Source organism: Gopherus flavomarginatus, chromosome 4 (genome assembly GCF_025201925.1).
Source record: "Gopherus flavomarginatus isolate rGopFla2 chromosome 4, rGopFla2.mat.asm, whole genome shotgun sequence".
Lineage (NCBI taxonomy): Eukaryota > Metazoa > Chordata > Testudines > Testudinidae > Gopherus > Gopherus flavomarginatus.
Window position 1 is genome coordinate 56416446 of NC_066620.1, and position 25270 is coordinate 56441715.

At 40.1% G+C, this 25270-nt stretch overlaps 1 protein-coding gene across 9 annotated transcripts in view; it reads right to left on the reverse strand.

Annotated features, from left to right (window-relative positions):
• The window catches only part of ENAH (ENAH actin regulator), a 190547-nt gene that overhangs the window by 83600 nt on the left and 81677 nt on the right, over nucleotides 1–25270 (reverse strand). For all 9 annotated transcript variants that reach the window (XM_050948508.1, XM_050948506.1, XM_050948505.1 and 6 more), the window contains exon 3: nucleotides 11579–11756. In XM_050948508.1, coding sequence (XP_050804465.1) covers nucleotides 11579–11756 — 178 coding nt within the window. The remainder of the gene's footprint in view (nucleotides 1–11578; nucleotides 11757–25270) is intronic.

Consider the following 25270-nt stretch of genomic DNA (forward strand, 5'->3'; position numbering starts at 1 on the left):
ATTTCAGAAGATTTAACCCTCAACCTGAAAATTGTTAGTTTTCAGATTAAACTAGTATAGCTTTTCTCTTTTCCAATATGTATTTGTTCTTGTCCCTTCCCCCGCCTTTTTTTTTTTATTTTTTTTTTTTTTGGCAATTTAAGAGATGCCTAGGATTAACTAAGATTGTTAGGGGAGTTTGGTTCTTTTAAATTGTCCTTATACCCATCTTTATATCCAGAAAGCCATACATTCGTTAAAAAAAGCTCAACAAACAAACTGATGGTTAGAAAAAAAAATGATGCCAATCAAATCCAGAGGATTCTGACATAATTACAATTATTGTGAGATGGAAGTAACTATATGGAACAACCTATGCAACTATTACAGACATCATTATGTAACCATCTTCTCTCTCTGTCCCCATCTCCTTTCACTACTAATTCAAAGTCCCCTCTAGATGCAAGTTGCACATAAAAATTTATTCTTCTCATACTCATTCTTAAACCACTCACTTGGGCTAGCATTTCTTGAGACCCTAAAATAGATACTCCACAATAGCATTTGTTGTTCCTTCCCAGTTCAGATAAAATGTTTTTTAAGGGCTCTGTTACAGGTGAATAGATTGTGGTCAATACTGGACACCTCATACTATGTTACTGTTTTTTTTAAAACAGGAATATTATATGGACAACACTGAAGCGGAAAAAAGCAAAGACGTATGTATTCATATCATTACATATGCCTTCCTCTATTTACAGCTATTCTCTTAAAAGATTGAATATTGTAAGTGAAGGCTCTCAAATGATTCTCCTCATAGCTTCATTCCCTTAACATATTCATTTCAGTCACTTTTTGACTGCCAAATTGAACTTTTCAGGAAGCAGACATCAGGAACTTTCCGTATACGTACTGTGAGAAAACAATTCCCTTCCTTACACCTACAATATGCAAACCTTCACAAAAAGTACTATTGTCTTTGCTATAGGTGATTTTTCTTGTAATCACCAATACCAATTTAAAAATACAATCCTGGAAGAATATTAACTTAAAATCAGACATCCCTTTCAACTGAACTCTGGAAAACAGTGCTAGATATCTTTTAGCTGTTTGAGGGTCCTGATGCCTTATGACCCTGTTAGTTGTACGATTACCCACTGTTTCATTAAATCTTTCAAAGCTTCCTAATATTAATAACATTAAATATTAAAATATTAAGTATAAAAGTAGTTAAACTTCAAATTGAAGATTTTTTGGACAAAGTCAAATTTTTAACATTTACAAAGGTCCAGATGACCTCTGAAGATACCAACACAATTAAGTAATATCAAATAATCAGGTTATGAATAACTCTATAATTTGTCTGAAGAACATGCCAAGTATAATTGTCATGCCAAAATAAAATATTTTAGTGTGTTTTCCACAATGCAAGAAGAGGTTCACTAACCATATGATTAAACCAATTACAACTACAAATTTCATAATTTTTCTTCTATATTTTCTTAGCCTGCATAGTAAGCAATTCTTGCAGCAGAACTGGACAGGTATAAAGAGGATTTTCTTATTCAATTTGAAGAATGTGAAGGATTTTAATATTGTTACACAGATCTAGGTAAAGAAACTTTAGAAATGTAATTGCAGGTAAAATATATCCTCTTGAGAATTAATATTTTAATATAGATTTCTCAAATTTGTTTCACCTATCACTATTCCATCTGGAGTTAAATACATTGTAACTATTTTAATATATAGTAGACAACTCAAAAGGACCAACAGATTAGATCAATCTACCCAATAAGGAAACTGCTTCCAAACACTAAAATTCCCAGTGTAACATATATTCTTAAAAATGTGTACATACTTAAAAAAAAAAAAAAAAAAAAAAGGACCGAGATTTGCTTTTATAAAAAGCTGTTTAAGTTTGGGGCAGTTTCAGCACATTTCCTAGCAACAGAAGTGCTGATGACATTTGAGCTGCTGAGCCAGTGATTCGTCTAGGTGAAAAAACTTCCATGATGAACAAGTAGTAGAAAAAGGGATGAGAAAGGCCCTGCACTTTAAACCTGATGTTATCTAGTGCAGATAAACAGCTTTAACATATGTACATCAAAAAAGGCTTTTGGTTTTTGGTATGGAAAAAAGGGAAAATTAACTAAGCTCCATAAAACAAGCTGGATGATGAGACATTCTGGTTTTCATATTAAGTTAGCAGGCTGGTTAAACATCCTTGCCTGATGATCAAATGCCCAGATCCCTTACACTTTAAATTAGCTTTGGCAAAGGAATCTTGAACTGAAATGTATTAGAGTTTGGGCACACAAATTAAAGATATTTATTTGGATGAGAGCTAGCTAGCCAAGGCTTAATCCTGACAAGACTTGCCTCTGCTAATCAGTATCATGTAAGCAGCTAGAGATGCCAAGAATAATATCTGCCCCTTTAATTGAGGTTGTCTACCTTTAGATGGGTCAGGTTTATGATGTAAAAATATGGTTGGGCTCTCAGCTGCTACTAGGAAATCAGGCAGCAGCAACAGAAATGTCAGGTTTTTATCATCCACAGACAGCTAGGGGGTTGCAACCATTCCTTCGGATTAGGAACTTGCAACTACTATCCATATCCTTGTCACTTCAAGATTAAACAAATGCAATGACATTTACACGAAGCTGCACCTTAAAACGCATTCAGAAACTGAAGCAGAGGCTGAATACAGCACTCTGCTTGGTAAGTGGAGTACCTCACCATGATTACATTCAATCCATGTTTCATGTGCTGCACGGGCTGCCTATGGGTTTGTGTGTGATTTTTAAGGTGTTTTTGACCTGTAGAGGTCAAAATGGTTGAGCATCTATGTACCGGAATGCCTTTACCCATGTCATGCCATCACAGTTGAGAGCAGCAGAAATACTAGACGTGAAGCCCCACTGAAGGGACTGCTGGCAGGGCATTCTCCAGGAGAGCTTTATGGCTTTGGAATTTATTCACTTTGTCCAAAGTAGTCCAAACCCAATGAACTACAGGAACACTGCAAAAGCTCATCTTTCCACCCTCTTTTCTTCCCCCCACCCTCCCAGCATTTGGGGAAATGGTTAGGAGGCAGCAGGAAGGGGAAGATTAATTGAGTTAATTGGTTTGTTGGTAGTGGATTGCACTGATTGTATGGCTGTGATTTAGTTTGGTTATTTTTTCTTGTTTGTATAAAGTTCTGCCAGGAGTCCCTTGAGAATACAGATAGGCATTCTTTATTTAGACTTGTGTGAACAAAAAAAAAAAATAAATCAATTGTTCAGAACAAACTAATGTAGGATGTATGTGTGCAGCAGACTGCTAGAACTTCTGCTACTAAACAAGTGGCAAGAATGTACTTGTGTGTGTCTGGATATACTTTATAGTAAATAGTACAAGTCCCATCAAATTTAAGTAACCTGCACACATGGAACATTATACATATTTCAATTAAATGAAAAACTGGACTTGTTGGCTGTAATTGTTAAGGCATAAGAGCACCGCTGAGTCTCATGCAACCTCATTGCATATGTCATTTCAGTCTTTATGGCAGCTCAGTTCTGGTGAAGAGGTGATTATTAAAGTAGGATAATGTCATAATAAGGAAAATGACAAATTGTTCAATGACAGCTAAGCAAGAAAAAAGTGCAGAAATGCACCGAACCCTCGCTGAATGCGGGATTTGGGATCCACGCACGGTACTTCATTATAGCGGGGACTGCGTTAAAATGAATTGCAATTAATTAAATTTGGGATCTATAGCTGTGACCGCATTACATGCGAATTTGTGCTATACAGACACGTGTTCTAGCGAGGGTCCAATGTATGACAAATGTGATTCCATTTTACTCTACCGTGGTTCTTATATTATGATAGGGACATATATTATGGTGATCGATGCCAGTATAAAACTGTAAAATAAAGGGGTCCAGAATAAAATGGCTGCCTGAAGCCTGAGTTCTGAGGGGGATATCAAATTTATCTGCTTCCATCAACCCTCAAAATTTATTAAACGCCCCAAAAAACAGCAGATTTGAAAATGGATTCTCCAAAAAATCCAAATATTTAATAAAGAGATACCTCAACTAAGAAGAGTGTTATTGGCTCAGAATGTAAAGAGACTTCTAAAACTCCACGTGGCAGTCAAATCAGACAGAAATGCCAAGGCTGAAGAAAATCAAATGGCTACCAAAGTGGATATGCCATGAAAGAGGATCTGATGCCCAATCTTCTAGCAGTAATGAAGAAAATTACTGATGTGAAAAGAGTATGTCACTGTGCCAGAAACTGGCCTAAGAGAAATAAGTGAGACACAGTCATATGGCACTGATAGAACACACAGAGAGAGAGAGAGAGAGAGAGAGAGCGAGAGCGAGAGAGCGAGAGAGCGAGAGAGCGAGAGAGCGAGCTTAAACTGGATGATATAGAAAACAGAGAAGAAAAATCATCAGAATTAAGGGAATAACTGAAGACACTGTTGACTGAAATACAATCTGTATATAAAAACTTTAATTGCAGAGTCATTACATCTGAGCTCTCTAGGGCAGGTAAAGTTGGAGAGAGCACACAGAGTGCTGCTTCCCCTGCCTGGATCTCATAATAATGGACCCAGAGATCTAATTGTGAAATTTCATGATCTGAATATGAAAAAAGCCAGAAAGCATTCACTGTTCATACTTAGAGGCCGCAAGCGATAATTTTTCCCATGACCCCTCTGTCCTAACTTCAAAAAAAGAGAAGGAAGCCGGGGGGAAATTACAACAGAACTCAGAACGGCAGATATCCACTAAAGCTGTGAATTCCTATTTAAACTCTCAACCAGCTTCCAAAATCAGTACTATACAGTAAGCAACTTTAAACAAGAAAAAAAAATACACTCCCAATTACTATCTCCGACATACAGAAGAATATTACAGAGGTAGTAACGAAAGATAAATTGCCAAAAAAATTGTGGCAGTCAATGAAACACAGGAAAAGGAAGATAGGAGAAGAAAAGACTCTAGAAACCATCCTGGCATTGAAAGAAATGAAGCTGAACAAGAAACCTCTAACACATGAGAAATAACCTAAATATTAACCAGAAGGAACTTCTTGGGGGTCACCAAGGATGAACAGTGTTAATGTTATGAAAAAAATTGTATGAAGTTTGTTTTAATTGGGGTGATCTTAAGTCTGATAGCAGGTTCTAAAACAGAGGGGATTTGGAGGTATAGTAGAGGTATAGTAGAGATTAGAGAAAATAGAGAAGGTATGGGGAAGAGTTTTTACGGGTTCTTTGTAAATGCTCCCCATGTAAATCAAATGATCAGATGGCAATCTATCCCTAAGGACATATGTTAAGGTCCCACAGATGGAGAATATACCTCCTATGGATTGCAAGACAAGCAGTGCAAGTGTTCATAGGACTAGTACAGGGGTTTCAGGTTCCACAAAACACAATCATTTTGTAACTGATTTATATGCTAAGTTGGTATTTTACTTATGGATTTAAAGTAAGGGGAGAGGAGAGGGAACCAGGGAGGTTAGGGAGATTATTACAAGAAATAGATAGGGAAACTTACAAACAGAAACCAAGCCACACACAGACACACAATCATGAATGCAACATAACAAGAAACGAGAGAGACTGACCAGGCAGGGGTTTGTGCCAAACAGCTAAAGAACAGTAAGTTTTGCAATAAGCTAAATAAAGACAAGGTGGGTGAGGTAATATCTTTTATTGGACCAGCTTCCGATGGCAAGAGAAACAAGCTTTTGAGCTTACACACAGCTCTTCTTCTTCAGTCATGGGAAAGCTACTCAAAGTGTCACAGCTAAAAACAAGGTGGAACAGATTGTTCAGCATAAGTAGATAACATATTGTAAGAGGTTGTTCAAGGTGAAGTTGCCAGTTAACACCTTTGCAGGTGTTAACCTCACCTTGCAGGGTCACAGAACCTGGACTCCAGCTTGACCGTCCGCATAATTAAACAGCCCCTTAGCATGAGCCAACTGGCACAGACCCACCAGAGGTGTCTAACTGTAGTGTAGACATGCCCTCTGAGTAGCTTTTCCAGATCTGAAGAAGAGCTCTGTGTAAACTCAAAAGCTTCTCTCTTTCACCAACAGAATTTGGTCCAATAAAAGATATTACTTCACCCATTTTGTTGCTCTAATATCCTGGGAACAACACAGCTGCAAACAATATGTAAACAGTTTTTCTCAATGGCTCTTCCTTATAAAGTAACATCTCTGAATGTCAAAGGGCTAAACAATATCATTAAAAGGAACAGCACCTGGAAGAACCTAAAAAGCCCACTCTCAGATAATTGAATTCATTTTCAGTAAGGTCAAAGAATGGACATGAAAGGTAATTTGTTTCAGCAGACTTTTTTGCTTCAGCTAAAGAAAAAAACAGGAACGGGAATAATATTTGCTAAACATGCACCTTTTCCATTAAAGAACAATTTAAGGATAAGCAGGGATGGTTTATCTTGTTGGAGGGTGCAACTGCACGGTTATTAATAACAGTGGGCTCAGTGTGTGCTCTCAATCAAAAGCAAAACCCCCCTTTTTTAAGGACTTCTTTAAAATACTGCAGCGCTTTGTGGGAAAAATGGTTACTAACCTTTCATAACTCTTGTTTTTCCCAGATGTGTTGCTCATGTCCATTTCATGCTAGGTGTGCGTGTGCCATGTGCACAGTTGCCAGAGTTTTTTTCCCCTCTGTGGAATCCGTAAGGCTAGCTCTAGCACCCTCTGGAGTCACACTCTTGGTGCTGCTGCTAGGCCGAACAAGAGCACAGCAAACTGGCATTGTGACTGACCAACCACAAACCACAGGAATCTCCTGTGGCCAGGAAATATCCAAATATGAAAGCATGCATCCTTCAGGTCACGGGCCCTACCAATCTCCAGGGAGGGAATGATGAAAGCCAGGGAGATCATACGGAACTTCAAACTTTTGAGATAATTTTTGAGGTCTCACACATCCACGATGGGGCATAGGCCCCCTTTGGCCTTCGGAATGAGAAAATACCAGGAGTAAGAACCTTTCCCTCTTCGTTCCACAGGAACTTCCTCTACAGCCCCCAGTAGTAGGAGGGCTTGCACCTCCTGGGCAAGCAGGTGCTCGTGAGAAGAGTCCCTGAAAGAGGACGGGCGGGGGGTGGGAAGGAGGGACAGAAAGAAATGGAGGGTGTACCAGACTGCCACCGTATTGAGAACCCAGTGGTCCGTAGTTATAGCGGTCCAAGCAGGGAGGTAAGGCAACAAATGGTGGGAAAATAAAGAATGAGACAGATCCTGGTTGCAGGCTGGGAGGTCGCCCTATCACTAAAGTATAACAGTTCTTACTAGTTTGGTAACTATCCACTAAGTATAACTATTTACAAAGGAAAAAGTTCAAAGAACTACTGAATGGGAATCACTTGCTAGAGCAAGTAGAGCATTTCAGCACCAACACCGGCAGTAAGAAGGAATTGAAGGAGGAAGGGGGCCGGTGGTATCCTTAAACTGTGCATATGGGAGCCACTCCAGAGGGCACCAGAGCCGGCTCCCTACGGATACCACTGAGGGTAAAAACTTCTGGCACCAGTGCACGTGGTGAGCACACAGAGCTACAATGATCATTTGAAGGACTGCTGCAGCAGGGTAAGTTGGTCACAAGCTTATTCAACTTATTTCAACATCTGAGCAAAATATCTTTTCAATGTAATATATGGAGATATGATACGTGCCAAATCAGAATGATGAAATAATTATTTTCTCTAAACAGGAAGTCTAGTTTTAGATGCATTATTGTTATAACCTGGAATCGTATTTTATTTGCATATCTTTGTTCAATAGCTATGTAACAGCAAGCAGTATTATGCCTAGACAAATAATTTTTGTTTATGATTTTCACTATACACCAATATTCTCTAGGTTATCCATTCCTAAAACAATTTTTAAAGCAGTTATAGTCAAAGTAAAATAATATAAAAAGTTTCACAGTGATTCTCCCAGTGCCTAATCTGAAGCCTGTTGATGTTAATGGACTTTGGTTCAGGCCCAGGTTATTTCACATCAAATGTATTCAGTTTGTAAGTTAAAAGATGATTTTCCTATCTTCTAGCCCAGCGGTCGGCAACCTTCGGCACACAGCCCATCTGGGTAATCCACTGGCGGGCCAAGAGACATTTTGTTTACATTGACCATCCGCAGGCACGGCCCTCTGCAGCTCCCAGTGACCATGGTTCACTGTTCCTGGCCAATGGGAGCTGTGGGAAGTGGTCACCGCTTCTGGCAGCTCCCATTGTCCGGTAACGGTGAACCGTGGCTACTTGGAGCTGCGGGGGGCCGTGTCTGCGGAAGGTCAACATAAACAAAATGTCTCGCGGCCCGCCAGCAGATTACCCTGATGCACCACATGCCGAAGGTTGCCGACCCCTGTTCTAGCCTGACAAACGCAAAAAGTGTTATGGTGTTTTTCCCCACCCTTACATCACTAGTATCAGCTTATGCTTGATAGCAAACTATCTGTATTTACAGTAACATATTCATAAGAAGGCTGTTGTAAGGGATTATGCTGCCACCACTCACATTTTAGTAGCAGTATGTAAGTATGCTAGCTGTGTTCAGAGCTAAGTGCAAACTGACTTTTTATTTAACTGTTAAAATGTCGCGAAATATTTAGGTCAGAATGAATTTATACTACTTATTCCCACTTTTTTATTTTCTTATATTTAAATAGGTCACAATCTGACTTGATATTCAACTAATCTTAAGGAACAAAAGGTATGAAGCTAAAGAACACTATATACAAAATAAGGAACATGTATACAGGGAAACAGTATAACAAAAGACAATCTTATCTTTAGCATTATGTTTACTACAGGTCTCTCGCAACTTACGCGCATTTAACATTCGCGATTTCAGCTTTACGCTGAAAGACCTGGGGCGTGGCCTCAAGTAGAAGAGGTGGGGCCTCAAGATTTAAAGGTCCTAGGGCACTAGCTGTGGCTGGGAGTCCCAGGGCCTCTAAATCATCCAGGGCGTTCCCAGCTGTAGAGGTGGCTGGTAACCCCTGGGGCGAACTAAAGGGCCCGAGGCTCCAGCCACCATGGAGCTTCAGGCCCTTTAAATGCCCACCCCAGCCCGGCTGCCAAACCTGCGGGTGAGTTTTAAAGAGCTTCTCTGGGCTCCCCACCATGGTGGGAAGCTGGTGGAGCCCTTTAAATCCCGCCTACAGCTTTGGCAGCTGGGCGGGGGGGGGAGAGGGAGCCCTTTAATTCCCGCCCGCAGCTCCAGCAGCGGGACCAGGGGGCATTTAAAGGGCTCCACCGGGATGCCAACCGCGGCAGGAAGCCTGGCGGAGCCCTTAAAATCCAGCCCACAGCTCCGGCGGCAGGACCAGGGGCATTTAAAGGGATCCACTGGGCTCCCCGCCGCAGAGAGAAGCCTGGCGGAGCCCTTTAAATCCCACTCGCAGCTCCGGCGGACAGGTGGGCGGGGAGCTCTTTAAATCCTGCCCTCAGCTCCGGCGGTGGGACCAGGGTGTGTGTGGGGGGCATTTAAAGGGCTCCAGCAGCCCTTTAAATCCCCTCCCTCGCCCTCGCCGCCGGAGCTACGGCAGGATTTAAAGGGCTTGGGGTTTTGACTATCGCGGTTTTTGCTTTACGCGATAACCGCGGAACGGAACCCCCGCCTAAGATGCGACAGACCTGTACTTAATTCTTTAATTTTTGTGCTCAAGACAATATGATTCTTCTAGGCCTTACCCTTTTCACACATCAAAAGTTCTATATAATCAAAGTTTCTCTAACAATTTAGTTGATATATGAAGCAGAACATAGTATTTGAAATGCTAGTAGCAGAAAGATCGTTTTGGTTGGCTAAATAAGTGGGTTTCACTTGAAGACACAGATAACATTTTTTGTTGACTAAAAAAAATATATCACTTTTCTGAGTAGCCACATCTTACAAAGGGCAAGCATTCCAAAACTATTCTATTTCAAACTGTTTGCACAGTTTACACGTTGCTGTAATTTCCTTGTCCTTTTCACAAACAAAATATTTGGGTTGAAATAAGAGCTCTCTCCTTAATGGCACAAACAAGTTATGACTCACTACAGAATCAAGGGCAAGTTTGGTAGTGAGGATCAACAATTTTATACATGCATGAATATCTGACAGGGAAAATATAAAAAACCCTAGAAAAATAAATTACTGTGACTGAGCTTTGCAGAATTATCATGAAAATGTACCATCACATGCAAAACATCTACTTGCTCATTCTCATAATGATGAAGAAGCAATTTTACTTCCTTACCAAAAACATTGCCCCAGGTAAACAGCTGAGCAAAATTTTGCATACCAGCTATATTTCTTTCACTATTCCCTCTTGCATTTAGAACTTTTTCAATTCTCCCTTCCTGCCAGCATACTGCTAATTAAGGTCACATTGTAACTGAAGACATTAAATATCATCTTCATTCCTCATCCCAATTCCTCCCAATGAAGGTTTAAGGCAAGAATTTTATCATTTTTTATTTTGATTAAGAATTCACACAAAATAATTAGATCAACTATGAAATGTCTAAAGACTATACATTAAAGCAATGTATTTTTGATTCATGATTAGGCCTAAAAAAGCAGTTTGTTTCATTTAAGTGTCCTACAAACTTTCAGTATCTTTTACAAGTTTATAAACTGGGAATACAATCCAAAACTCACATTTTACTGCCATTTGGCATTTACTTCATAATTTATGTTTATTTGTGTTTATTACATACAATTCTTAATTTAACCAAATGAAATGAAGAATACCCAAGTGTCTGAAACTGACTAGTACAGATACTTCTCAATAGCATTTCCAACTGTTTTAAATTTGATATCTTCGTTAAAATTTTTAACCATCTGGCAGGAACTGTTCTCTATACTAAGGTTTCAGACAGCACATCTAGGTTAGGCTTAAATTCTAAAGATTCCTTCAGAAAACCTTGCAGATATAGCTCAAGAAGCCAGGATGTTGTTATTCTCGGTTACTAGTGGCTTGTTTAAAAGTGAGAAACTGGAATTAAGACAACAATGTGCCTATTAAGCTTACCAACTAAAGCACTGAATCAATGGGGGCTAAACTCCCAGGACTGGGGAAAAGGTGTTAGATTTTCTTCGTTTGATTTCTCCTTTTCATAATAAATTAAGATCTTATATAACAAAAGAAAGAAAAATCTGTATAAAATTCACAACATTTTCTCTAGAAAGGAAAATCCTCAAACACATCTTGAGGAAAGAAAAATTAAGATTTACTTTATTTTACACATTTCTACAAGTAATAGATGAACTGCTCTCAGGAATGGTACTTGTGTGAATGATAGTCAAAGCTCAGACATTCACCAGCTGGTAAGAGAGTATAGGTATATAAATACACAATCAACTGAGGTTTCTGGAGGCCCATCTGTACTAAAGTAGTAGTAGTAGTATCTTCTCTACTAAAAAACCCAGTGTGCATTAAGTATCACAAAACTTGGCACTGAAAGGTCAAGAAATTAAGATTTCAGTTTAAATTTTTCATCTAATCTCTATATTCTGAACAATCTGCAGTCAGAGAAAAAAAGTTTAAAAGCCTTACCAGTTTCCTGTGAATTCAACACTTCTAAGGCATGCATCATGGCACTTGCAAAGACATTGGCATCTTCTTTACTGCCAAAGTTAAGACCATACACCTGTCTAGCATCACGCCACTGGTGGAAGGTCTGTGTAGCTTGATTGTACTTCAATCCTTTTGGAATGGCACAATTTATAACCACCTACAATGATAAAGTAAATACTTGTAAGTACATTTTAAGTCTCAAATATTTACTGTAATTTTCTTAATACAATTGAGCTTTATTTAATTACTTGCCTGCAGCCATTTTTGATTATTTAAATTTTTTAAACCTGTTTCTAACAGATAACACTTAGTTACTCATCAGTAACACTAAGGGCTTGGCTACACTCGAAACTTCAAAGCACTGCTGCGGGAGCGCTTTGAAGTGAGAGTCTGGTCACAGCGCAAGCGCTGGGAGAGCACTCTCCCAGCGCTGCACGTACTCCACCTCCTCATGGGGATTAGCTTGCAGCGCTGGGAGCCTCAGTCCCAGCGCTGCAGCACTGTTTACACTGGCGCTTTACAGCGCTGTATCTTGCAGCGCTCAGGGGTGTGTTTTTTTCACACCCCTGAGCGAGAAAGTTGCAGTGCTGTAAAGCGCCAGTGTAGCCAAGGCTTAACACTTAGATACTCATCAGAAGGCTAAGTTTGCTTCTTCTTTTAAGCCAAGTCCCAGCACTGCCCTAAATCTGTGGTGAAAACTTGGGGCCACCAATTTCTGCATAATTTAAAGGTTTAATTTTATACTTCTTTTAACTATATGAACTTTCTGATGTGAACCAAGACAGCGTTTTCTTTTGGACTTTGAGAAGGACTGTCCCCTTTTCTCTCAGTGGGGTGTTACTTTGCTATCGTTAAGCTTCATATTTCAGTGTCAACTATTTTTTCTATAACCATTTCATCAGGAATAACCTTGTAAACTATGAATGTGTGCGTGCTTGGATATTAGAAGCTGTTTACAACCCACAATCCAAAAGGCTGTCTTTGAGCTTTAACATGTCTGGTGGAGTGGCTTTTCTGTGCATAGCAGACAGGGAGAAAATTAGAGCGCTCTTGGAGGTGCTAAGTAGATATAGGTAGTTTAACAAGGAGATAAGCTTATTTAAACTCATTTGGCAGGTAATTGCAAGGTTTAACATGGACTTCACTCTAGACAGCTAACAACTCTTTGCCTGCCAAGCAATGTTGAAAGTTAGATAAGAGTGGTGCTATTTGTGAAAGCCTCCGAAAAGTACCACTCAAGAGATTAAGAAAAAACAGTGGCTAAGGAAGTGGTCTTCTAATGAGCAGCATTGTACATGAATAGATCTGTTTAAAGAGTTCCAAATACACTGAGATGGGGGTTGCTTATATGTGGTTCACTACAATGATGAAAAAAGTCTGCATTAAAACACAGCAATTATTTACACTAGACCATATCAGTTGGCTTACAAATAAAAGCAGTGACCATTCTTATTGATCCTCATATCCCTGTGACCTTCATAATATATGTTTTATAATACTTTAAAGAGTAAATAAGGAAAAAATACAACTGCATCAGACTAAAATCCTACATAAAAGTGTGTATGCAAATATGGTGCAACCCTTGAATTCCTGGCAAGTTACCTCTGTGACCCTTTTAAACCATCTTGGTGCCCCCTCCCTGATCCTGATCTGCTCTGGGGGTTAGTGAGGTGTCCGATATAACTTAGATAGTTCCAGGGGCCAAAGTTATGGCAGCCACCCAGGCTCCTGCACAGCACAGAATCTCTGCAGCCACGGTTCCAGAAGACCCCTCTAGATCAGGACTTGAAAAGGAATCTTTAGGTAGCTAACTTATAGCGATCTTCTGCAGTTCCTGAATGGGTGACAGCCAGATATGGGACTTTTGGAGCAGAGCAGAGACCCCTGGCTGCCCCTATGCATAGGAGCTCAAGAGGGCACATGCCGCTGCTTCTGGGGGCCATATGGAGTAACCCCTGTCCCTGCTCCCCGGCTGGAGCACCAGTGCACTGAAGTGGGGCAAACCCCCAGACCCTGCTCCCCAGTGGGAGCTCCAGGGCCAGCTTATAACAGCTGGCGGGCCGGATCCGGCCCTCGGGCTGTAGTTTGCCCACCTTTGCTCTACAAGGACGCGTGATGAGACCACATGTCTCTAGACTCCATCTTGGGATGTCAGTAATTTTCCACCAACCGGTCTGGGAACCATGCTTTGAAACAAAGAGTTCCCACCATATGCAAAAGCTATATAAGGCAGGAAATGACATCATTTGGGGTTCTTCACTCTCCACAAGACAACCCTGGAAACACCTGAGGACAAAGACTGACATGGGGGAAGTGCTAGACACAGGCTATAGAGATTTTTAGCCTGAGAATGAAACTCCTGGGGATTCCAAGCTGTAAAGCAAATGCTAAGTGCAGCTTGCCCCTTAAGAATCTGCAACCTGCTTATATCATCTCTTAGGGTGAGAATCTGCTATTCCTATCCTATCTATTTAGTATATTATGTTTACTTTGCATTTTTTTGTTTATTTGCTAGGTAATCTGCTTTGATCTCTTATAATCACTTTAAAAGGATCTTTTGTGGTTAATAAACTTGTTTTTGTTCTGTCCAAACCATGGAGTTGGAGTGAGGTGTGTAGGAATCATAATTCGGGGCAAAAGGCTGTTGCATATTCCTCTCCAGATTAAGCTCATACAATTCACCACCTCCCACACACTGTAAAGTTCCCTCTACAGTGCAAGATGGTATAAGTAACCTTCCTATGCCCAGTCTGGCCAGAGAGCCTGCTTGTAACTGCTGATGGGTCTGTCCCTACCTGTATGTATGCATGCTGGTGAAAGTGCATGCTGGAGGGCTTTGTAGCTTGTCACAGCAGTACAGTGTGAGAGGGAGACCAGGCTGGTGGGTCAGAGTACTGAATGGTACCCCAGTTCCAGGTGGCACCCAGGGGGAGCCCATCACACCTCCATCCTCACAGGGTCCAGGAGCTCAGACTCCAGTCCAAGTCTGAATATATCTACACAGTGATTTTTCAGCCCTGGAGACTGAGCCCTGTGAGCCCAAGTCAGCTGATCCAAGACAGCCATGGGTTTTTTAATCCCTGTGTAGACATATCCTCAGATTCCACAGTAAGTTTGTAGGGCTGGCAGTTTGAAACAAAATCTTTACATGTAAACTGACGGGAATTGATCTGAAAGCCATTTACACCAAAAATATGTACCAGTGTAATACCAGTCATTTCACAGAGCAGAACTGCCGTATTAGAAGATTTTATGGGCTCAGACCACAAAGTTTTGTATGCAAACATGGTAAGAGATTTCCAGAACAGAAGACTTTAAACAATGTTTCTATCTATTCTACCTTTATCTATTTGAGAAAACATGGACCTTATTCTGCTTCCATTACATCAGCTTAAAACCACAGTAATATCAATAGTTATGTCTACAGTCACACTCGTTTAACCAAAACTGCATTCTGTCCATATTTCTTTAATTGAAATTCCCCAATGTAAATCTGCATTAATTTACAGTTAAAGTAGTTATACTCAAGTTCCAGCCCTTATTTAGTAAGTTTACTGCTGTTAAAGCTAAACCTTGAGAAGTATGGAAGTGATCAGTTATGGTAACATTTTATTATTGTTGTAGTTTATGGATTTGCTTGATATTGATGTGAAAATTCACCAGAAACATTCCCCTAACCACATTAGGTCTAACTCACAAAATGTGTAGTACCAGTAAATTTTCAATATATGCATCAATATACACTTCTCATGGGACATGATAGCCACAGATTAGTGATGCGCAGGTTAACGGTTTTCATACATACCTTGAGAAATAAACTTAATGTAATTGGAATGTATAATATAAATGTTGGCATTAATACTAAGTAAATCATTAACTGTAAGAACAGAATGTTGCCTTAGTTTATTATGTGCATACATTAAAATTCAGTATTTTTGTTTTTGAAATAGTTCCTAGATATTGTCTATAAAGGTTATACTATTCACTCTAGCAACCTTGGCTAAGTTGATTTTTTATAAATTAAAATTTATTTAAAGCCAACACTGCCAAAGAATTTATAATCCAACAGCAAGGGTTTTTTGAAGTTACAGGAGACTGAACAAAATGCACCGGCCAAGATCAGAAACGTGATTGACCATTATACCATCAATAATGGTCATTTTATATTGGAAAGTGGAGATATTGTAACGTCAAAGTAAATTTGTCAACTATGCCTTAAGATACAATATTTCACTATATATTAAAATTCCCAAACACAGCCATTTATCATGTGGTTTTAGAATGCATACCGAAGATACTATCAATTTTTGCCATAGGTTTCAGACAATCAATTTGCATGATCAGCAGTGAAATATCTGAAAAAAGACCAATTTGTTATAAAAAATATTGATATATAAAATTAGACATGGAACATGAGGAGAAAAATTGACTTCTTTTCTAGTACTTTTTTTAAATATTTCAGTCAAATGCCTTTAGTGAGGACAAACCATTTTAAGTTACAGAAGTTCACAATTAAACCAGTATTGCCCCCACAATATACACATCCAGATAAGTAATTATACAAAAGGTCTTTATAAAATATATCAAGATCAACCTAAAACTAACTTTCAAAACAATCTGCATAACAAAAACAGAATCTATCAAGCACTGAATTTCATTAGTATTTTTTCCTATCAAGACTCCACCACTAACATATAGCAACATCTCAGATATTAACATTCTACAAATACATTAGAAGCAAGAGGTCAAGACCAAGGACAGGGTAGGCCTGTTACTCAATGAGGGAGGGAAATAACAGAAAATGTGAAAATGGCAGAGGTGCTTAATGACTTCTTTGTTTCGGTTTTCACCAAGATGGTTGGTGGTGTTTGGACAACTAACAGTGAATGTCCGTGAAAATGAGGTAGGCTCAGAGGCTAAAATAGGAAAAGAACAAGTTAAAAATTACTTAGACAAGTTAGATGTCTTCAGGTCACCAGGGCCTGATGTAATGCATCCTAGAATACTCATGTTGCTGGCTGAGGCAATATCTGAGCCATTAGCGAAAAGTCATGGAAGACAGGAGAAATTCCAGACAACTGGAAAAGGGTAAATATAGTGCCAATCTATAAAAAGGGCAGTAAGGACAACCTGGGGAAATACAGACCTGTCCACTTAACTTCTGTACCCGGAAAGATAATGGAGCAAATAATTAAGCAATCAAACTGCAAACATCTAGAAGATAATAAGGTAAGTGACAGTCAGCATGGATTTGTCAAGAACAAATAGTGTCAAACAAGCCTGATAGCTTTCTTTGACAAGGTAACAAGCCTTGTGGATGCGCGGGGGGTCAGGGGCGGAGCAGCAAACATGGTATATCTTGATTTTAGTAAAGCTTTTGATACTCTCTCATATGACCTTCTCATAAACAAACTGGGGAAATGCAATCTAGATGGAGCTACTATAAGGTGAGTGCAAAACTGGTTGAAAAACCATTCCCAGAGAGAAGTTATCAGTGGTTCACGGTCATGCTGGAATGGCAGAATGAGTGGGGTCTCGCAAGGATCAGTCCTGGGTCTGGTTCTGTTCAATATCTTCATCAATGAGTCAGATCAGCGGTTCTCAAACTGTAGGTCATGACCCCGAAGTGAGTCAGAACCCCGTTTTAATGAGGTTGCTATTGCTAGGACTGCTGGGATTTGGAGCTGGAGCTGAAGCCTGACCCCCACCGCCTGGGGCTGAAGTTGAAGCCCGAGACTTCAGCTTTGGGTGAGGGCTCAGGCTACAGGCCCCCTACCTGAGGCTGCAGCCCTTGAGCTTCAGCTTTGTCCCCCGCACTCCTGACCAGGATGATCAGACTTGGGCGAGCTCAGGCTTCAGTCTCCCCTCCTGGGGTGGTGTAGTAATTTTTGTTTTCAAAAGGGACTCGTGGTGCAATGAAGTTTGAGAACTCCTGATTCAGATAATGGCATAACAGAGTACACAAAATTTACAGATGATACCAAGATGGGAGGGGTTTTAAGTGTTTTGGAGCATAGGATTAAAATTCAAAATGATCTGGACAAACTGGAGAAATGGTCTGAAGTAAACAGGATGAAATTCAATAGGAACAAATGCAAAGTACTCCACTTAGGAAGGAACAATCAGTTGCAAACATACAAAATGGGAAATGACAGCCTAGAAAGTAGTACTGCGGATAGGGCTCTGGGGGTCATAGTGGACCGCAAGCTAAATATGAGTCAACAGTGTAACACTGTTGCAAAAAAAGTGAACATCATTCTGGGATGTAATAGCAGGACTGTTGTAAGCAAGACACAAAAAGTAATTATTTCGCTCCACTCCGTGCTGATTAGGCCTCAACTGGAGTAGTGTGTCCAGTTCTGGGCACCACATTTTAGGAAAGATGTGGATAAATTGGAGAAAGTCCAGAGAAGAGCAACAAAAATGATTATAGGTTTACAAAACATGACCTATGAGGGAAGATTGAAAAAATAGGGTTTGTTTAGTCTGGAAAAGAGAAGATTGAGAAGGGAGATAACAGTTTTCAAGTACATAAAAAGGTTGTTACAAGGAGGGAGAAAAATAGTTAATTTCTGAAGACAGGACAAGAAGCAATGGGCTTAAATTGCAACAAGGGAGGTTTAGGTTGGATATTAGGAAAAACTTCCTGTCAGGGTGGTTAAATACTGGAATAAATTGCCTAAGAAGGTTGTGGAATCTCCATCATTGGAGATTTTTAAGAGAAGGTTGGACAAACACCTGCCAGGGATGATCTAGATAATACTTAGTCCTGCCATGAGAGCAGGGGACTGGACTAGATGATCGCTTTAGGTCCCTTCCAGTCCTATGATTTAAAAAAAAGTGTAGACAGTTAACGGCAATCTCAGAGTCATTTGTAACTCTATCAGTTGAGTTAGATTTACACTAAAGTAATTTCACAAATCACAACGTGACAGGAACTAGTGTATCAGCATGTACATTTTGCTTCATGGAAGACTGTCAGTCCTAAATACTGTATTATTTCACACCTTAAATTTAGTTCAGCTTCAGAGAAAGATAGTCCAATTAATATTTCTGTATTTTTTTCTTTTAAATGAAGGTTTGTCAAACTTTGACATCAGAAGTAAAATGCCTTGCCCTTATAGTGGAATCATTTTAACACTAGAGAGATTAACACCTACTTATTCTTTGTAGAAAAAACAAAAACAAAGGTATTCTACTCTATTTTATTTCATGATTTTTGTCCAAAGTACATGGCATAGTTTTAGGGCATCACCTATACTATAGAAACTGAGTTGGGGACCTTATTACAACATGGCTGCCCCCTGACTAGAATACACAAGGATAAATTTTGTAGCATTGACTGTGTTGCAATTAAGTTGCATAACCAGGCTAAAGCTGTAGACATGTCCTCAGATTCCCCAAAATGATTTCTGTAAGGCAAATGTGCCCTTCCACAGCACAGTAGTGTCCGAACAAAAACCATGTTCAGTTTCCATGGATTCACATGCATAATCAGTGAATTAGAAGCAGCATGTGCATCTAGATATGAACATACAACTTTATCCTGATGCATTACCATGAGTCAGTTGTTCTTCGTATGTCAAACACAGTAGTAGCAGAAGACAGGGCTGCCCAGAGGATTCAGGGGGCGTGGGGCAAAGCGAGGGAGTTACGGGGCTTGTACTCACCCAGCGGCGGTCCGGGTCTTCGGCGGCAGAGTGCCCTTCAGTTGCTCCACGTCTTCAGCAGCACTGAAGGGCCCTCTGCTGCTGAAGACCCGGAGTGACTGAAGGGCCCCAGCCGCCAAAATGCTGCCGAAGACCCGGACTGCCGCTGGGCCAGGGCTCACTGGGCCCCTGTGGGGCCTGGGGCAAATTGCCCCTCTTGCCCCCCCCCCCCCCGGGTGGCCCTGGCAGAAGACAAAAATTCCACAAACTAAATCTGTATATGTCTATTAGATTTAATTTACAAGGACTGAAACAAGGGAGAGCTGCACATTTGACAGCTTCTCTTTAACCATCTCAATGACAACTGCCAGAAAATAGTTAAACATAAATGAGTTTTGTCACTTTTGCTTCTCACTACATTCATCCTCATGGACAATCGAATGTTGACGGGATACCCAATACAAGAGTACTACTACTTTCACATCACCCTCAGTAGCACTGGTGCCCAAACTTTTCCTCTCAAAACCGCCATCCCCCAAATCAGTAATAGAATGCGTCCGCAGACCCTTGGGCCAAAAGCTGAGCAATAGCCAGGAGTAGCGCCAGAGTGGAGCTGGGGGCAGAGTAGGGCTGGGTGGTGTTCCCTCCCCACCCCACGTGGGGATTGGCCTGGGACCCACAGCACCCCCCTTGATGTTCCTGCACACCCCCCTTAGGAGGCACGGCTCACTGCTCTATGGTGTTGAAAGAGTGGTGGAGCTAAACCATTTCTTGACTCTCAAAGCCAAGAATGCCACTTTCGTCATGCAAGAGATGTAAAACTAAAGTTTAAATTATTCTAAAGACGAGATTACAGGGGAAAATTATGCTAGTATAAACTAGGATGTGAATTTAAACAGCTGTACCAGCATTAACCCCACCTTACACAAACACTTATTCCGGTATGACTGCCTTTTTTTATTCACTATATTTAGCTTAAACCTCTTTCCCAGCAACACCAAAAAAGCTGCTCTTTCACCAGAATAAAAGTAACCGCAATGGGTGTCACACTGGTAAAACGTTCCACTGTAGTCATGGCCTAAGAAATGTTTGTTAGACACAGTACACTGGACCAGTACACGCTGTAAAGACTTCATAAAAGACAGAGAATAGAAAAAAGCTTAACTAAAAAGATCTAATAGCTCTTGCCTCCCTGTAGGTACTTGTTATGTTACAATAATAAAAAACAGAGTCCTCAGTAAATGGATGTTTTATGTGGCAGAGAAGAGACTTTCCTCTTGGCTAGGAGATAGTTTGGTAGATCAATCACTGTTCAAGAAAGATGGTTTCAATTGGACAATGAGGGCCTTAATCTCCTCACCTTTGACATGAAGGATAAAGAAATCCTAAGGACTTGCCAAAATGAGAAAGTTTTTGCAAATGATGTTTTTGTGCGCAAACTCTTGTGCAACATACCACAATAACTGCATCCACAAAACCAGCTGTTACCTGCTTCCCCCTCAATGAGTGTGTACACAAAGCACTGACTTTTTTCCAAAATAAGTAATCAGTATTCTGGATGAGTATCCTATGGTGCTTTGTCCTGATGCTGGCCCCTATGCACTCTGGGATGTTTCTTGTGATATACTGTAGAATACCTGTTCGAAGCCACTGGAATTCTGGGATTTGGGATCACACTTGCAAGTTTCTATGATTCCTCCCCTGATATCCCATCATTTAACTGCCTTTTGCAACCCGGCATCATTTTCAAAACCTCTGTCAACCAGCATGGAGGGATCACTTCTGCATGCCATGATACTGACATTTACTAATACACGGAGGCTGCTGCACATGTATTTGAGATCATGCTCCCAAGTGATGGCTGCTTTGGAGGCTAGCTGTCACACTACCAAGCTGATCTGGCTAGAGGAGGTAGAGGAGGAGGATGTCATGCAGCTACTTGTGGATGATCTTTCCCTGGAGCAGCTTCACTGTCCGCAGAGCAGTTTCTGGACTTCTGAAATGAGTAGTAACTGGTAGGAAAGGAAAGTGATGGAATCCTGACGATGATCAGCAGAATTTCAGATGACGAAGACCACTTTCCTAGAGATCTGCAGGGAGCTCACCACAAATCTACAGCATCGGAACAACAACATGAATGCTTCCTCTAAACATGGAGAAATGTGGGCATTCCCATCTGGAAGCTCAATATCTTGACAGCTTTCAGTCAGTAACTAACCAATTTGGGTGTTAGGTTGACTGTTGGATCTGTCACACAGGTGTCATACCAAAAAGAAGGTGCTGATTGGATGGGCCAACAATGCTTCGGATGTTATTGATGGATTTACATTCTTGGGATTCCCAAACTGTACTGGGGACATTGACAGGACCCATTTTTGCCCCCTGCATCAGGCCTCAAGATTTATAAACAAAAAAGGTTATTTCTGCATGTATTACTCCAAGGCCTGTTTGATCATTGTGGCATATTCAACAATATTAATGTTGGGTGCTCTAGAAAGGTCCATGATACAAGGATCTTCTGAAACTCCCATCTGTTTTCTCTTATGAAAAATTGAACTTCTGCTAACACCACCACTATGGACATTAATGATGTTGTGATTCCTCCTGTCATTCTGGAAACCCAGCTTACTCTCTGCTTCTATGGCTTACCAAGTCTTTTACTGAACTTGGATAGGAGAAAGGACTTGTTCTTCTATACCTTGAGAAGCTTCAAGATGACAGCGGAGCGTGCATTTGGAGGGCTGAAAGGGAAGTGGGAATGTCTAATAAGACTCAAGGCTGCTGAGCAATATCTGCTCTGTGTTAAAACTGCTTGCTGCATTTTGCACACCTGTGAGAACAAAGGATAAAGCCCCACTGATATGTGGGAGGTAGAAGTGAAGACTCTTTCAGTGGGTTATGAGCAGTGAGACAGCATTCCTCTGCAAACTGCAGCAAATCACCAGAGGATGCCTTGTACTCCCTACTTTGAACTAAGGGCTGAAAATGCTGAAATATTTTATTTTGCTTTCTTGCGGGGTTTCATTGCATTGTGTTAGTTGTAGTGTTTTGTGGTTCAATTGTTTTATAAAGGCTTTGCGCAACAGTCTATTGAAAGATCATTTGTTGTATTTAAGCAATGTGTAATTTTTCAGAAATGCTCAAAGTTTACATTAAAAACTTTAATAAATATCAAATAGTGCAAACAAAGCCATTAACTGAACAAGTCTGTGCAAACTTTAACCATACTCTCACAAACCACAAAAATTAGACAATGTAAATTTTAGAATAATGAAAACATGTAAAACATCCTTAAAAGTACTGAGTGCACACATTTGTAGTTGCACTGTTCACAAACACAATAAGGTGCGGGATTTCTGCCTGTTCTTCCCTGAGGTGCCTCTTGGTGTTGACACACCCTAAGTATACGCATGCGAAGTAAGGCACCAAGGCTATTGTAATTAAGTTTTCATTTTACTTAATACCTATTCTCCTCCAAACTTTTAAATCTTTCTTAGCTGAATAACTGGACTGCTGTCTATATAAAAGTAAATTACATAAAAATCAAATTGAAATGAGATTCACTTTTAAAGTGAAAGCCTCTCTTCCCACTCCCCAATACACACGCATGGCAATACTGGTATTTTAGATTGCTACACTACGCTATCCACCTCTCAAACACCAATCAAAAGGATGGCAACCCCTCTCAAAGCCTCACTTTTTGCAATTGAAAAACAGTGCCTAGTAAAGATTGCCCTAGTACACCTTCAGTGAGTAAGATATTCCCTTCTATTTTACTTCCACACCTTTTAAAAGATATGTCAGAGCAGCAATTTCCAAACATTATTAGTTCACATACGATCTTCTTTGAAAAATAATGTTCAAAGTACTTTTTTGTGCACATTTATTTTAGGCCTTAATAGGCTTAACAGAAGTATTCCCAGACTATCATAACATAATTGCTTAAGGTAGGTTAAAATGTTCATTTATAACATTTTTAAACATCTCAGGTTTTTAGACAACGCATCAAAATAAATATGATGAAGCAGCCATTATGTGTCTTTTGTCTTATTCAAATGACAAGAAACAAATATGTCATAAATGACATCTTGACATATTTTGATATGTGGCTGAACTACGTTCAATGGCTTGACTTTTTTAAAGTGTCAAATTTAAGTTCAAAGTTCCTGCTAATTCTCATCTGGACTACTGTTGAACACAAGCCAAAATTCACACTAGAAAATTTAAGTTAAGAGAAATACAAAATGTTTTTATAGCTCTTAAAGAAAACAAAATAAAGTGCCATTAATGAAACAGGTGTGTGTGTAAAAGGAAGAGGAAAGGGTAGAGAGATAGAGAAGTCTTGGCTGGCAATGGGGTCCTTTATCTGGTCAAAAGGCAACTTCAGCTCCAGATGGCCTCTTGGTCCTCAGCAGCTCAGACTCTCACCCAAGCTGGGCCCCTTAATGCCTAAAATGCTGGGCAAACAGCACAGTGGCTCCTTCTGGTAGGAGACTCAAATTGCAGCCATCCAGTCAGAGTTGCTGCTGAAGAACCGACTCCTTAGTCCAGAAGCTTTTATCCACCACACCCAATCAACTCTCTCTCAACTTCCCTGCAGAAACAGAAAGGAATTGGTCTGCACTCCAGCCCTGCAGGGCAAGGTATGAAAAGGGAACACCCTGCATTGCAATGGCTTCCTGTTTGGATGCCTTTTGACCTTGGCAGTCACAGGTAGTCCCAGTTTTGCAGCCACTCTAACCAGCCCTGTATGCTTGTGTTTTTCTTCAGATGAGAGGAGCACTTGCGACATGATAGGTAACTTCACAAGTCTGCCTCAGTAGCTCAAGCTGTGTGGCTTGGCACAAGGCTGAAGACTTCACCTAGCAGAAATCCAACCTGCAGTGGGCCAGATGAGAACACAGCACCCATCTGCACAGCTACTGCGCACAACATACCACTAAATAAAATACTGTGCCAGCATGGATGGCAAGTGTTATTCCCCATTATGACTTAAAGTGGCTAGAAGCAGCAAAATGCACTCTCCGGAGTTATCTTGTGCACTGCAGTGTACATGACAACTTTCAGTTTCAAACAAATTTTTTAAAATTGTTTATTGTACCAATTTCAACAAGCTCACATATCACCAACAGCACATTTACCAATGTTTGCAAAACCCTATTCTAGAGCAATTTCTTTACAGCCTGCTAGGCAGTTTTATTCCCATGGCACACTACATTTACATCTGTAACTCCTGGGTGAAACCTCATTTTATGAATGTATTTAAGATTAAAAATTTGTATCTAAAACCAAAGATGTAACTGTTGCCTAGCCCCCTTGCCAATGAAGTCAAATTTAGACACTGACATATCAGTGATACTTTACTAACTTCTGTTGTCCATTATCTCACCAAGTTAAGAATTCACCACACACAGTTGGACAAAAACTCTTGATAGATATCCAAAACTCAGGTGTAAAGTGCTGAGCCTTTTCTGCCATTAGTTTAATCATAGTTCTTTTAATCATAGTGATTTCAGTTGCCTTCCACTGCCATTCTAACAAAACTTTACACAATATCTCTAAAGCTGTTTACAGCTATTACCAGTCTCATCCATAAGTTAAAATTAAAGCAGTAATATTACAGGAAGGTTACAGTTAGCAAATCAGAGAAAAATTTTTTAAGGGGAGACAAACTGGGAATATAGGGAAGAAATATGTAAATATGTTGTAGCAGCAGCAGGAAGAAAAGGACAATTTATTTGAGTTGACCTAGTTTAACCTCTATCACATCACCTCAAACAGAAGTAAATGAAGTGGAAAAAGAAGAAATGAAAAAAGTGATGTCAGTTCCCGGTTACAACAACAACTTTCTGTACTTAAGACATCAGCACTTGGAAGCATCCCATGTAATAATTTAGAAGTCCTATTTCAGAGATTAAAATCTCTCATATACGACATACACAGAATCATCTCTACTAATATAGTAGAAATTCACTCACGTAAGAAGTAGTGCTGTCAATTAATCACAGTTTAACTCAAAAGA